At 42.2% G+C, this 15,363-nt stretch overlaps 1 protein-coding gene across 8 annotated transcripts in view; it reads right to left on the bottom strand.

Moving 5' to 3' along the window:
- Positions 1–12,487, bottom strand: part of ANK1 (ankyrin 1) — a 404,481-nt gene extending 391,994 nt beyond the window's left edge. For 6 of the 8 annotated variants that reach the window (XM_077469910.1, XM_077469909.1, XM_077469912.1 and 3 more), the window contains exons 1-2: positions 12,350–12,486; positions 11,201–11,560 (exon numbers count right to left, since the gene is read on the bottom strand). In XM_077469910.1, coding sequence (XP_077326036.1) covers positions 11,201–11,326 — 126 coding nt within the window. In that variant the 5' untranslated portion in view covers positions 11,327–11,560; positions 12,350–12,486. Of the gene's footprint in view, positions 1–11,200; positions 11,561–12,349 lie in introns of all 8 variants that reach the window. The other 2 variants (XM_077469916.1, XM_077469913.1) reach the window with 2 other exon arrangements.
- Between the last annotated feature and the right edge of the window lie 2,876 nt (positions 12,488–15,363).

Genomic DNA, 15,363 nt, shown 5'->3' on the forward strand with positions numbered 1-15,363 from the left:
TTAGATTAGAAGAGGGGGAACAGAATCAGGTATTTTGCTATTGTAGGGAACAGCTGGAAAGAAACATGCTGATAGGAGATGAGAACAGAGTGAGCAGAAGCATGACTTCATCTGACTGCTGCTGATTTTCATTGTCCAATCAGATAGCTGGGGGTGGAGAGAGCACATCACTGTATTCCTAACTCTAATGCCCTGTACACACGATAGGATTTTCCGACAACAAAATCCATGGGATTTTTTCTGACGGATGTTGGCTCAAAATTGTCTTGCATACACACGGTCACACAAAGTTGGTCGGAAATTCCGAACGTCAAGAACGCGGTGACGTACAACACATATGACGAGCCGAGAAAATTAAGTTCAATAACCAGTGCTGCTCTTCTGCTTGATTCCGAGCATGCATGGCACTTTGTGCGTCGGAATTGTGTACACAAGATCGGAATTTCCGACAGCGGATTTTGCTGTTGGAAAATTTCAGAACCAGATCTCAAATTTTGTGTGATGGGAATTCCTATGGAAAATGTGTGATGGAGCATACACACGGACGGCAACCGACAACAAGGTCCTATCACACATTTTCCATCGGAAAATCCTATTGTGTGTATAGGGCATAAGTGGTGTCATCTGCTGCCTGTATTGGGGGCTATGTACATCCCTGGACTGGACAGACAGAAATACAAATGGTGAGCTGGGATTACCATTCAGAAAAATAAACACCACACAGAGTACAAATGGGGTTCCCTTCTAAAACACAACCTCCAGAACACACTAAAAACATAGAGTGAAGGACTCCGATGCTGTCCTTTAGTTCTGCATCCTATGTATCTGTGTAAGACTTGTACTGTAGGTCTTATCAGTATTCTTCCATCTCAGAGTAATGCTAAGGGACTTTTTACACCTATGCACATTTTTGATATGTGTCATAATACCATTTTAAACATGTTTTTTTTAATTTGAAAGTTGCATTATTATGTTTATTAGTTATACAAAGTAACATTCATGATGCAGATTTGCCGTGATGCAGATGCACAGAAAATGCACAAATTTGCTTAATTCTTTTATTTTATACATTTAGTATTCCTCTCAGTGAATCTGGTGATTGAGTAGAAAGGAAAAAATGCTACACCTCCTGTTTTTTTAAAAGCACGCTAATCTGCAGTGCATGAAATAGAACTAGCCACATAGGAATGGGATCTCTACTTGAAATGCATTTTAATGCAGTAAAACACATGTGTAGTACTGCAGGAAAACAGAACCGGAGCCAACGTACCACTAGGGGAAGACACCTCTCTGCATGAGTCCTAAGGATGTGTTTTCTGCTGGTGTTAGGTTTTATCATTCATGTTTTGTCCTTATATATTCTTTACTTGTTTATTATATTCAATATTAAAGAGGAAGAAACTCCCCTGGTGTTTTTGTACCTATATGTAAGCCTATAATAAGGTTTGTCTATAGGTTTGTTACTATAGGTTACCTGCACCGTTTAGGAGATATTCGATGTATACTGCGCCGATTACATCATCAGCGAATGTGCTCTGAAGAAACAGCCACCAGTGTCTTTTTCTTCAGGGCCCATTCCATGATCAGCGGTTTCCATGTGCATGCATGGGAGTGTAGTCATCGCGGCTCCGGCCAATCACAGCGCCTGAGCCCACGAACCCGGAAGTAACTCCGGGAAAGATTTCGGCTGAGCGGGCGTGGCTGCAGGGCTTAGTTCTAAGGTAAGTATTTCATAATGAGCTAGTATAGCTCATTATGCCATTGTCTTGCAGGTTTCTTTTGAAGTTTATAACCTCTTTAAAACTAAAGCTAATTGTTTTCATATTTTACTTGATGCCAGAATTAGGCAAGTTTGAAACCAAAGCAGCAGAAACAGTATAGAACACCAACACATTAAACACGTGAGGAACCCTATTAGCAGAGACAGGCATTCCAGGTATGGATATTTAGCGCTACCCCCTCAGGAGCATCTGGATCCTCCCTAGAATCAGCGCAGAGGCAGCCAGGCACACAGCAACATTTCCATTTTTCTGGCTTGAAAATCAGTCTAGGGTTGATCTTTTTTGGATTTTTATTTTCAAAGCACTTCGGATGGGGGGGGGGGGGGGTTTGTTTTATGGGATACTCCAACTTTTCTATTTGCTTTTATGAGGACACCTCACTTTGCTTAGTCTCGTGAATGGTCTGTATGCAGGCTCAAGTGTAGAATGTGTTACCAAGTCCCCTCTTTGAAAGCTAAGCCAGGCAGGATTTCTGTAGGCATGTCCACCAAGAGGAATACAGCACACAGTCACAAAATAAAACAAGGAAAAAACCTAGGCTTACTCACAATGTATCAGGATCACTGGATGCCACCTTCCAGTATCCCTCAGTGAGCTCTCCAGACCAGGTCCCCAAGTGGGGAATCCCTTGAATAGCTCCAAAATAGGATCCTAAGAGATAGCCCCCCCAGCTCTGCCACAGCTGGGACTTTGGTAAATAGCTGCTTGAACCAGGATAGCCACTGCAGGTGGGGGGTAGCCACCCCTTACCCACTATCTGGAGTATCTAGTGCTCCTGCTCCTCATTCCAGCATCCTAGTTTTGCCTGTGGCATTCTCTTTGTCTGTCCACCTGCAAGGTGATTGATGTGGCCAGACTCTGGATGGAGACCAAACCTGATATAAGCCATTCATGCTTTTAGTCTCATGCTTGTGATAGAGAGTGTAATACCTGATCAGGCTACCTGTTTGTCTGCCCTATTCTGCTAGATTGGATTACTTTGTTCACACCTCGGATCGGATATCGACTCTTCTCTGAACTTTTGAATTCAGATTTTTACCCTGATTATTCTGAACCTTGCCTGTCTGCCAACCTGCAAGTACCTGTTTGCTTTGCTCTGTTCATGCATGCCCTGGTGTGGTAGCCAGGCACTCTAGCATTATTTATAAGTCCTGGGGGCAACCCAGTACTGGTAAGCCATCTTGCCTTATGGGAAAGGGGGCTGCTATAGGTGAAGAGCACAGAAGCCAGCTATAATGTGTAATCACCTGCATTAGGGGTAAACGTGATACCCACACAGGTTGATTCCGTCTAACAGTGAGAAGAAGGACCCCCTAGTTCTAGATCTCAGACTATTTATATGCCTTTCTAGCAATCTTCTGGGCACACCTCTGCAGGGATTGGCTAGAGCACAATAAATATTCAGGCTGAGATCTGCCATGCCCAACCCTCTAGAAAAGAGGGGGGCGAATGGCAAGAAGTGTGTTTGTTTCTCTGGGTGCCACATCCATGAATACAGAATCAAAAGATGAAGAAATTCCCCTTGGTGGACTTTAAAGGAAGCCGGAGAAAATGAATAGGGGTCTGTCACAATAATATAATAACAATAAATGTTTTTATTAAAGAGCAATCATGGTTAAAAAGATATACACATATGAAACATTGATGAACTGAACGCAGTCAGTAAATAATACTATTTATGAAAACTCTTTATTATGGTATTATTTACTGACTGCGTTCAGTTCATCAATGTTTCATATGTGTATATCTTTTTAACCATGATTGCTCTTTAATAAAAACATTTATTGTTATTATATTATTGTGACAGACCCTTAAGCCGCGTACACACGAGCGGACTGTATGGCGTACTTAGTCCGTCATACAATCCGACGGACAGTCCGTCCTACTTTCGAATGAACGGACTTGACCACACACGGATGCACAAACAGTCCGTCGAAAGCTTGCGCGATGACGTGTACAGCACGTACGACGGGACTAGAAATAGGAAGTCCAATACACAGCAATGCAACCTTTCGCCGTGTAAATCCTTTCTGAGCATGCGCCATTCTTAGTCCGTCGAACTAGCCTACTGACAAGCGGATTGTCCGCTGAAACCAAAGTATGACGGACAGTATTTCGAAAAATCCGAAATACTTAGTACGCCAGACTGCACGCTGAAAAAGTCCGCTGAAGCCCACACACGAGCGGACTGTCCGCTGAAATGTGTTTCGACAGACTAAGTAGGCCATACAGTCCGCCCGTGTGTACGCGGCTTTACTCAGTTTCTCCGGCTGCCTTTAAAGTCCACCAAGAGGAATTTCTTCATCTTTTGATTCTGCCCAAACCTCTATGTTCCAGAAGCCCCTGGAGGACAGGGGAGAACAATCAAACCTGGAGTCTGTGAGACAGGGAGCAGCCAAAAGAAATCAAGAGCTGCTCCACTGGCCACAGAGGAGTCGGGAAGAACTACATTTGCCTAGCTTCCAAACAACCTAACTAGGAGGGTGCTACAGATATTTTATACATAGTTAAGTTGGTCCAGCTTGGACCCATGTAACTTTATATATATTCCATACCTGGCTGGTGCCTCCGGAAGATGGAAGTCACTAAAGTAGATACTGTTACTCCAGTGATCTCCACTAGCTTCAGAATCCCATACTGAGTTGCTGCTCTGCTGCAATCTGAACACAGCACAGGTGCAGTTTCTAAATTAATGCAAAGCATTCTCTGATTGGACGAGGTGGAGAAGTGGTCAGTGACATCATACTCTCCCCCTTGTTCAATCCAAAAGCGCTTTGAATTCATTCATAGAATGTAAAGCATTTTCTGAATGGTGCCCCGGTTGAGCAGCGGACCTCCTGTGTTCACAATGCAGCAGGCAGGCCGCTCAGCACGGGACCCGGAAGCAAGTGGTGATCAGCCGAATGTATCAACAAAACAATTCAGCGCTGCAATATATAATTTTTTGCACATTTAGAGTGGAAAACTCAAAATAAATGTCCCATATTTTTTAATGTATTGAAAAAAAAAAATTAAGTGTTCAGTGTTTTTCATATAGTCCCCAAACCTCTTCAATCCGTGCTTTGAACGAGAACATAATAATATATTGCAGTGCTGGAACGTTTTGTATTTTGGTAAATTAGTATGTAAATCGCTGGGTGATTCTGGCAGCAGCATGTTTTATTACTTTAAGGTTTTTCATAAAATCACAGTGGTTGTGCAGGGGTCACATGTGATTGTTTTTGATATTTGTTCAGAATGTAACTACGTATAAGATATTCATACTGGAATTCCTCTTTAATTAGTCAGGTTACACAGGATGCCAGCAAGCATGCACAGAGTGTTAGGCTCTCTTATTATTACATCTCTGATTGCAAAGTGAAGGCTATAGCAATCAGTATACTTACTGTAACAAAAACAGGGAACCAATATATATTCACTTTATTACATACATATGTATACACATACAGTATATGTGAACATCCCTTTGATAATTTTATTGTTAAACAAGTAGCCAATTGGTTTAAAGTGTTTGTAACCTTAAAAACATTATGCTACTGCATCTTTAACCACTTGCCGACAGCTGCATGTGATATACCTCGGCACAATGGCAGCGGTGGGCAAATGGGCCTGTACGTCCCCTTTATTTGGCGGGGCTAGTGGGCGTGCACGCCCGCCGCGTACAGTGTGACCGCGCCCGTGGGATGTTTGCCAGGGGCCCGCAATCGTGTCATGGAGCAGAAAACCGTGAGATGCCTATGTAAACAAGGCATTTCCCCGTTCTGCCTAGTGACATGACAGGGATCTACTGCTCCCTGTCATTGGAAGCAGTGATTGCTGTCATGCAGTGGTAGCTCATCCCCCCCAACAGTTAGAATCACTCCCTAGGACATACTTAACCCCTTGATCGCCCTCTAGTGTTTAACCTCTTCCCTGCCAGTGTCATTTACACAGTAATCAGTGCTTTTTTATAGCACTTATCGCTGTATAAATGACAATGGTCCCAAAATAGTGTCAAAAGTGTCCAATGTATCCGCCATAATGTCGCAGTCATGATAAAAATCACAGATCATCGCTATTACTAATAAACAAAAAATAATAATAAAAATGCCATAAATCTATCCCTTATTTTGTAGACGCTATAACTTTTCCGCAAACCAATCAATATACCCTTATTGCGATTTTTTTTACCAAAAATATGTAGAAGAATACATATTGGCCTAAACTGAGGAAAAAAAAAGTTTTTTTATATATATTTTTGGGGATATATTATAGCAAAAAGAAAAAGATATTGCGTTTTTTTAAAATTGACGGTGTTTTGTGTTTATAGCGCAAAAAATAAAAACCACAGAGGTGATGAAATACCGCCAAAAGAAAGCTCTATTTGTGGGAAAAAAAAGGAGGTCAATTTTGTTTTGGTGCAACGTTAGACAACCGCGAAATTGTCAGTTAAAGCAACGCAGTGCAGAATCGCAAAAAGTGCTCTGGGCAGGAAGGGGGTAAAATCTTCTTGGGCTGAAGCGGTTAAAATTATTGTAAACCCTTACATATACCGAGTGAAGTGACTGGCCTTAGGCGATGCACAGATGAAACAAATCCTCCCACATAAGCTGTACATATTTATCTGCAGTCTTCATTTCTCTATATCCATTCAAAATCTAGAATGTATACAGCTTGTCTGAGCTGTCATAAAAAAGGGGCAGAGAACTGAAATGACATTCTGCAGAGCTCAGTGAGAGAACTGAGAAGAGGGAAGGGACACCCCCCCCCCCCCCTTTTCACACAGCACACATGAAAATAGCTGAGGCTGTCAATCTGCTGGAGGTCCCTTTCCTGTCACCTTTTTCCTTTAGGTGTCAGGAAAACTTGTCAGAAGTGACTCATGCTGATAGCAGAGGAACGTAGCAGCAGACATAACTTAGTGCACTTAACTGAGATAAGTACACACTATAGAGGGATATGCTTTCTTCATATTTCATGTCTGAGGTTTACCACCACTTTAATGCAGAGAATGCATTAAGGTAAAAAAAAAACTTTAGCCTTTACAACCACTTTGATGTCTCCCTCTTTGTCTGCTAAACATACACATGTATATATATTTCCTAAGTATTTATACTACCTGCTGATTCTGCCAGTATCTGCCTTTTCCTGTGAATGGATACCAATGCTAACCACAGGCTTGTACTGGGATGGCAAGAAGCCATATGAACGTATACTGTAGCTGCTGAGTCCTGTTGTTAACTTGCCCCAAATTCCTCTGACTGATTTTGAAGTCGGCTGCAACATCTCTAGTTGAGCAGAAGAGTGGGGTATAGTGGGCACTATATATTATTATTATATTATATATTTGGAGATTAATAGAAGACTTGAAATAGTTACAGTAGCCTTGGCTAAGGCCCTTTAGGATGCAGAAGCCACACAGCCCGGACATTGTCGAAGCTCCATTATGACCTGTGCCTGTTCCTGTTCCCCAACAGCACAAAGAGGGGAGAGAAGAGACTGTTGTGAGTCACTGCAATGGTGACAAGGGACTTAAAGTGATGCCAAACTCTGCTTTAAAAAAATAAATTATATTTAAAGGAGAGCTTCCACTGCCACATTTGGAACTTTGGGGGGAAGGGGAGGAGTGGGTACCTAGTTTTGACAGGTACCTGCTCTGACTTCTGGCTCAGATCACTGTGGTGATTTAAGGTAAGGTAAGTGTCCTTATATTAAAAGTCAGCAGCTACAGTATTTATAGCTGCTGACTTAATTTTTTGGGGGGAGACTGGAGCTCCTCTTTATGTATGTATTCCTGAACTGAAGAAATAAAGTAGGCGCTATTTGACTAAATAAATCCTTAACTGAACTTATATGTACTAAGTCATTTATACCTTAAACACTGCAATTATCAATACTGTGCAATAAATTTGATTATTCCTAAAAACAAAAACTGGAAGGAATTAAAATCAACAAAATCATACAATATACTTGTGATGAATTTTTTGCACACAAAAAATCAAATCAACTTGTGCTATAAAAAGAAAAAATTTACAAATATAGAGTCCTTGTTGAACTGTGATCACATCTAAATCTTTTTTATCTTGCGCTCTATTAAATGCCTCCCATCCACCGTGTGTCTTTAGTGCAGAAATTTAAAAGACTATTTTAGGGTAAACGTGCTCCACTACCAGTGATGCAAATGCACACTCACCAGAGCCCTGAGGCCCACTGGACCACAATGTGTGTGTTATAACGCCAATAAATGCCAGCATGGAGATCCAGATTAGCTTCTCTCCATCTCACAGATGTTCTTTTCCCTCAGCGGGATATGTCAGGGTGCCCAGACTGGCACCAGCTCAACCAGCATACACGTGTGTGTCTATATGTGCAATCAAAACGCTGCCACTAAATGTATGTATTCCTAACATAAAATTCTCTTCTATTGCTCCTAGTCCTCTCCAAATTCATCTTTTCTATTTTGCTTCCGTGTTCCAACTCCCTGTTAGGGACTGTGGTCCCACAGTATATAGGAGCAGCTGGGCTGTGTGGACCTGGAGAGTAATGCCGTGTACCCACGATCGGATTTTCGGACAGGAAATGTTGAATGTGAGCTTGTTGGCGGTAAGTCCGACCGTGTGTATGCTCCAACGGACAATTGCTGTCGGACTTTCCACCAACAAATGTTGGCTAGCATGTTCTCAAATTTTCAGCCAACAAATGTGTGTTGTTGGACTTTCCGATTGTGTGTACACAAGTCCTTCGGACAAAAGTCTAAAGTACAAGCACGCATGATCAGAATAATGGACAAGCCGGAAGTGCTCGGTCTTGTAAAACTATTGTTCGTAATGAAGATATCACATGACTATTGATCTTCCTTTTTATCGGCTGTACGTCTTGTATGTCACTACATTTTTAATTGTTGGCCAACATTTGTGTGACCGTGTGTATGCAAGACAAGTTGGAGCCAACATCCTCCAAAACAAAATTCCACAGTTTTGTTGTCGGAAAGTCTGATCGTGTGTATGAGGCATAACACACAGACAAGCGGATTTTTCCACCGGACTCAAGTCCGTCAAAAAGATTTAAAACATGTTTTATTTCTAGGTCCTTCTGACTTTTGGGAAAGAAAAATCTGCTGGAACCTACACAAGATCGAATTGTCCTACGGATTCCGGTCCGCCGGACCTAGTCCATCGAGGCATTACCCTCTGGCCATTGGGTCAGATCTAGTAGATTGAATTTAAATATTCGCCAGCACACCAAGGATCTTCAATTATGTTCCAAAAGTGTGATCACATCACCAATGGTGTAGCGCAGCAATTCAGAGCCACGCAGGGCCCCTTCTTCAAGGATGAGGCCTCACATGCCTGACGAAGGGGTTCTGTGTGGTTCTGAAACATTGTACTACACCATTTGTGATGTGATCCTACTCAATAAAAAAACATTTGAACATAATTGAAGATCCTTGGTGTGCTGGCGAATATTTATATTCTGTCATGTATGTTCCAGTATCCAGATGGTGGTCGCTGCAGCATCTACCTTGTCAGCTCATTCCAGGAATGTGTCCCATGGGAATATGGACTGTGCAAGATCTAGTAGATTGTCACCACCAGGCCTACTAGTTAGTGGAATCCTTCATACTCTGCACCTGGATATACCTGTCCTATTAAGCGATATTTCATTGCTGTTTGCGGTATCATCTTCTACTCCACCTAGTACACTTGAGGCAAGGTCTTTCACTGGTGCAAGAGGAACAAACTCTCGCCTTGCTAATTTCATTGTAGTTGTAATACATTGCTATCATTGAATTGTTGCTATTATCTCTCCTGATGCTTCACTGGTATTTATCTGTAGACTTTGTCCCTGGAGTAATAAACCCCAAACATCAGCCATCAATGTGCCATCACTGGAAATTGCAGGAGAGTCCAACATTCTCATACACTTCTGTGGGAGTATTGCTACATTACTATCCCTGGAGAAAATGCTGCTCCAGGCTCCCTCAATTGCTGTAACATAATCTAAGGCCTAGGCGTTTGATCATGTGATCTCTAATGAAGGGCAATATAAAGACTAGAAACTGGACGATCTTCTCCTTTAGTTCTGGTGAAGAGACTGAATACCTAGGCTTTTGGTTGTATGATCAGCAAGGAAGGAAACCAGAAGCAGCATTTTCTCCAGGAAACAAAACAGTTCATCCATTCTATTCATTTTTATTTATCTCAGCAAGACTATTAACCTAGCTCTACATTACAACACAATGACTGATAATGTGATTATAACAAGCAGAGACCTGCACCAAGCATTATCACTTCCTTCCATCTGAGGAAGTTACTGTAGTGGCCTACCCCAGCTTCTACAGAGCAGAAGCAGGTAAGAATGTGCAGTGAAGTTTACTAATATCCTTGCAATGTCTACTATAACTAACCTGGAAACAAGATGATATTTCAATTAAACTTCATTCCCAAAACCCAAAGTATCATACAGTGATCTTCAGTGCACCAAAATACTTGGTTTAAATATAGGCCATATGGAACACATAAAGCAATTCTAGAATAAAACAAAATAATACATAATTACTGCTCAACCTGATTCTCATAAGCCGGGCTCAAGTACACAACAGTCACTTTTTTTTATTTAATCCTGGCCAGCTTGACACAAAAAAATACTTTCCTTTTTGCCAGTTAGATGCAAACCTCTGTCCAAAACCTCTGTATACAAACTACAAATAGAAAAATAGCATCAAAAAAACATAAACGCATGTCTAGCCCAGTATAGTAAGCGTATGATAATGGAGAATTCAGTGTTTCATGTCTCCAGGATGGACGGGCTTCACACACCGGCTCGGTGGCAGTGTCCCTGAAAATCATACCAACAGCTTGCCAACTGTGCCGGTTTCAAAGTCATATGTAGTAGGCAACACTAACCAGGAGTCATTCCAGTTATTCAGGCCAGCATGACAGTGGCTAGGCACTTCCACAACGCAGGTCACAGAGCTCTCACCTACAACACTTCGGCAAAGAAACAAGAGGACAGCTACTATATCACCTGATATCATACATGAACCATATTATAATATACAAAATTAAATAAAAATTATAAAAAATAAAAAAACAACAAAAAAAAGAAAAAAATAACAAAACCAACACAATAATGTAATGTTACAATGTACAAAATAAAATTATAGAAAGTAATAAAAATTAATAGTAAAAAATAATACAATTTAAAAAATAAATATAATAATAAAATACACATAATAAAATAAACAAAATAAAAATAAACAGGTACATGTTACAAGTTGCCAGGCAAAATGCGAAAAATCTATAATAGGACCAGCATGATTTATGACTGATTCAGCAAAGCACAGGAAGCACATTACTCTCAGTCGTTGTTCTTCCCTGTATCCTCAGTGCACACTCAGCAGCACCCCTTCACCCCCCCCATTAAAAGATTTTGTTCACCTTTTTTTTACGGTCACGGGAACGACTCCTCTTCTTGCGATCCGACTCCTCCTTTTCTTTCTGCTCTGCCAGAGCCTGTGCCTCGACATCCTTGATCTTTTTCAGCTGTTTGGCGGCTTGTGCCATCCTGACCACCAGTAACCCCCCACCTTGTTCTTAAAAGACCCCCGTGTGATAAAAGCGGGCTGCCACAAACCCCCAGATGGGGATGAAAACTGTCCTCGGTGCCACTTATATTTCCCCCTTCGAAAGAAAAAAATAACAAAAAACAGTGCGGAGCTGCTTCTGAGGGTTTTGAGTGTCAGCTCTTCAGTCTAGTCAAGCTCTCCTCAAGCGTATTCTGTTATGGCTGGCTCATATCTGTAAAAATAGAAGGAAAAAAAAAAAAGCAAGCTGTTAAAAAGTCAATAAACATTGTGTCAGCCGGATGGAGCTAGGACTGGCTGGCGTGCTGCTGTAGAATGTGCAGCTTTTACACACATTACTCTATGCTGTCAGATGTACGCTGCCATAACACAATGAATGAGTGGATGGTGACAAGTGTACGGCCGTCCTGAGCCCCATGGCCTTTGCTGTGCACATCCTACACTGCGTCCTGCAGACGTCTCCCCTGTTGGGACACAAACATCCCTCTCCCCATCACACAAGCTGCTCACATTCACTGCAGTGCTATGCCTGTCTCTTCTGCTTAAAACATCCCTTTCGCCCCTCTCTAAACCCCCCTGCTTAGATATCCAATACCCCTTCCCCTCCTGTGATTGAATTGCCCTCTCTCTCTACACCTGCACATGCATCTCCGTCGCTTTCTGCTGCTTTCCCCGGGTGAACACATTACAGCCATTCCATCATTAATCCCCCCATCCTCTTCCACCGGCAGCCCCTCAGTCTGCAGGAAAGAAGCTGTAGCTGTCGACATATTGTACCTCTTCTCTTCCTACAGATTCCCCCTTCTACCTGCAGCTTAGCCTGCCCAGTATATGCTGCTTGATCACCTTTTCTCCTTTCCCGTTCAGCTTTCATCAACACCCCCCCCCCCCACCCCACCAACGATGCCCGCAGGGTAGCACCCCCAGCAGTCCCTATCCAGATCCCTCTCTCCTTCTCTTCTTCCCTCTTTGCATCCCACAAGGTATCATAAGCATCACCTACCTTCTTTTTTTTTTTATGCTTGGTCCTCTCTATCCGTCTTTGCTGTGGGTACACAGCATCCTGCAGCCTGCCTGCTGTCCCCTCACACTGCAGTGTTGCTGATGCAGGCGAAACACATCGCTTCCTCCTGCATGCTGGTCACCTTCCTGCACTCTCTCCCTCCCGTCTCTCCCCCTCATCCCCTTTCAGCAGAAGGATGCTACAAGCTCTGGCTGCATCTATCGCATCTTCTCTGCTTATTTATGTTTGCTGTGGTGTTCTCTTGTGTACATACAGTCTAATCGCTGTGCACGCCGTGCGTTTCACCCTCTATTTTTACATTGCTTTCTGTGGGGGTGTCAAGAGATTGGCATATGTGTCTATTTCAACATTCATTTGTATTCTGCTTGCAGGCTGCACATACTGTATGTAAATAATGGAATATTAATAACATACCTTCTAGATAGGCGCAGGGGGAAGAAGTACATGGGCTGCAGACCGAGCAGGAAAGTATTTTCTTACAATGCGGAGACGGCGAACTCGGAGCTCTTCTTGGGGTGCCTCTGGAGGGAATAGATTTTTTCCTTCACATCAATTATTGCCTGAGGGTGGCCTAAGCCGGGACAATTTTTTTTCTTTTTTTACAGAATTGATGGACAAAGGAAGATTGATCATTGATTAGATAGGGAGCTGTAGACCGAATGATTTTACGGCTTGCTGGAATATAATTCTCTGCAGGCAGTGCCGGATGTATAAGGGGGCAAATATGCCCAGGGTCCCCTACTAGAAGGGGACCTCTATTGGAAATATAAGAATTGTCTAAGCTTCGGGGGTGGTCGGAGAGAGGGCAATATTTCTTTACAGATCTGACACACAAAGAAAATTTGCTCATTAATTCGATTGGGAGCCGTAGATCGAATTATTTTATGGATTGCTGGAAAATATTTCTCTGCAGGCACTGCCACATTTATAAGGGGGAGGGGGAAATGCACCAGGTCACCCACCAGAAGGGCCCCCCATATGAAATTTTAATAATTGTCTAATCCTAGGGTAGCTGGAGATGGGATAGGATGTTTTTTTTTTTTTTTGTAATTGATTTTCTCATTGATATTAGTAGCTGTAGGTGGAATTATTTTACAAGTCCAATCTTAGCAGTCCTTAGCAGGAATTATTGTCCAATCTTAGGGTAGCTGGAGATGGGACATTTTTTTTTTTTTAATACATATTTTATTGATAATATTGGTAGCTGTAGATGGAATTATTTTACGACTTGCTGAAAAATCATTCTCTGAAGGCACTGCCGGATTTCTAAGAGTGGATAAATGCACCAGGTCACCCACCAGAAGGGGCCCCCTATACAAAATTCTAATAATGGTCTGATCTTAGGGTAGCTGGAGATGGGACAGCTTTTTTTTGTAATAGATCTTCTCATTGATAATATTGGTAGCTGTAGGTGGAATTATTTTACAACTTGCTGGAAAATCATTCTTAGCAGGCACTGTCAGATTTCTACAGGGGGAAAATGCACCAGGTTACCCAGCAGAACCCCCTCATACAAAATTATAATATTTTTCTGATCTTAGGGTAGCTGGAGAAGGGCCAGTTTTTTTTTTCTTTTTTTACTTTGTAATAGATTTTCTCATTAATATTGGTAGCTGTGGGTGGAATTATTTTACGACTTGCTGGAAAATAATTCTTAGAAGGCACTGCCGGTTTTATGAAGGGGGGAAAATGCACCAGGTCACCCAGCAGAAGCCCCCCCCCCCAACAGAATTATAATAATTGTCCAATTTTAGGGTAGCTGGAGATGGGACAGTTTTTTTTTTTTTTGTAATAGATATTCAATTGATAATATTGGCAGCTGTAGGTGGAATTATTTTATGACTTGCTGAATAATCATTCTCAGCAGGCACTGCCAAATTTATTAAGGTGGCAAAATGCACAAGGTCACCCACCAGAAGAGCCCCCCTATACAAAATTATGACAATTGTCAAACTATAGGGTAGCTGGAGACGAGGCAGATCTTTTTCTAATAGATTTTCTCATTGATAAAATCGGCAGCTGTAAGTGGAATTATTTTATGACTTGCTGAAATTTTTTTCTCTGCAGGCACCGCCAGATTTATAAAAGGGGGGGGGGGGGGGGTGCATCAGGTCACCCACCAGAAGCCCCCCCCCCCCTGTACAAAATTATAATACTTATCTAATCTTAGGGTAGCCTGAGACGGAACAGTTGTTTTTAATACAAAATTATAATATTTGTTTAATCTTAGGGTAACCTGAGATGGGACAGTTTTTTTTCTTAATAGATTTTCTCATTTATAATATTGGCAGCTGTAGGTGGAATTATTTTACAAATTCCTGGAGAATCATTCTCTGCAAGTATTGGGGGATTTATAGGGGGCAAAGGGGCAATTGCCCTGGACCCCCTACGAGAAGGGGCACCTTTGATGAATATTGATTGAGTGGGGTCTCTTTCAGATGGGCAGTTTGGGGGAGGGTAAAAACATGGCTGAACTGTGCTTTCACCACCCCCTGGCCAGCCACCCAAACTGTAATATAACAGCTAGATGTGACTGTTCACATACCATGGCCATAGGATTTTTAAATCAGGATTCAGAGTTTGACAAGCCACACCACTTGTCAAACTCACCTATTGAGTTCAATGGGAACATGCCGCAACTGTGTGCAATGCATGGGATTGCGGCAAGGTAATGTGGGGTTAAATCAGGTGATAAAGATGCCTCTGCAGAGGGCTCAGCCCTCCACCGCAAGTGTCAAAGAGCCCTAAGCGACTTTGTCAAGCTGGCAGGGCCACCCACCCTCAGAATTTCGACCAATACCTCTGAATCAGCCAAAATTCTAATGCCCTGACAGAGAATGTGCGATTGGATCATGTTGTCGGAAAATCCGACCGTGTGTGGGCTCCATCGGACTTTTTCCGTCAGATTTTCCGACAAACAAAGTTTGAGAGCAGGATCTAAAATTTCCCGACAACAAAATCCGTTCGCATAAATTCCGATCGTGTGTAGACTA

This window comes from Lithobates pipiens, unplaced genomic scaffold (assembly GCF_037356315.1).
Source record: "Lithobates pipiens isolate NorthernLeopardFrog02 unplaced genomic scaffold, aLitPip1_a1.2 Scaffold_8, whole genome shotgun sequence".
NCBI classification, from domain to species: domain Eukaryota; kingdom Metazoa; phylum Chordata; class Amphibia; order Anura; family Ranidae; genus Lithobates; species Lithobates pipiens.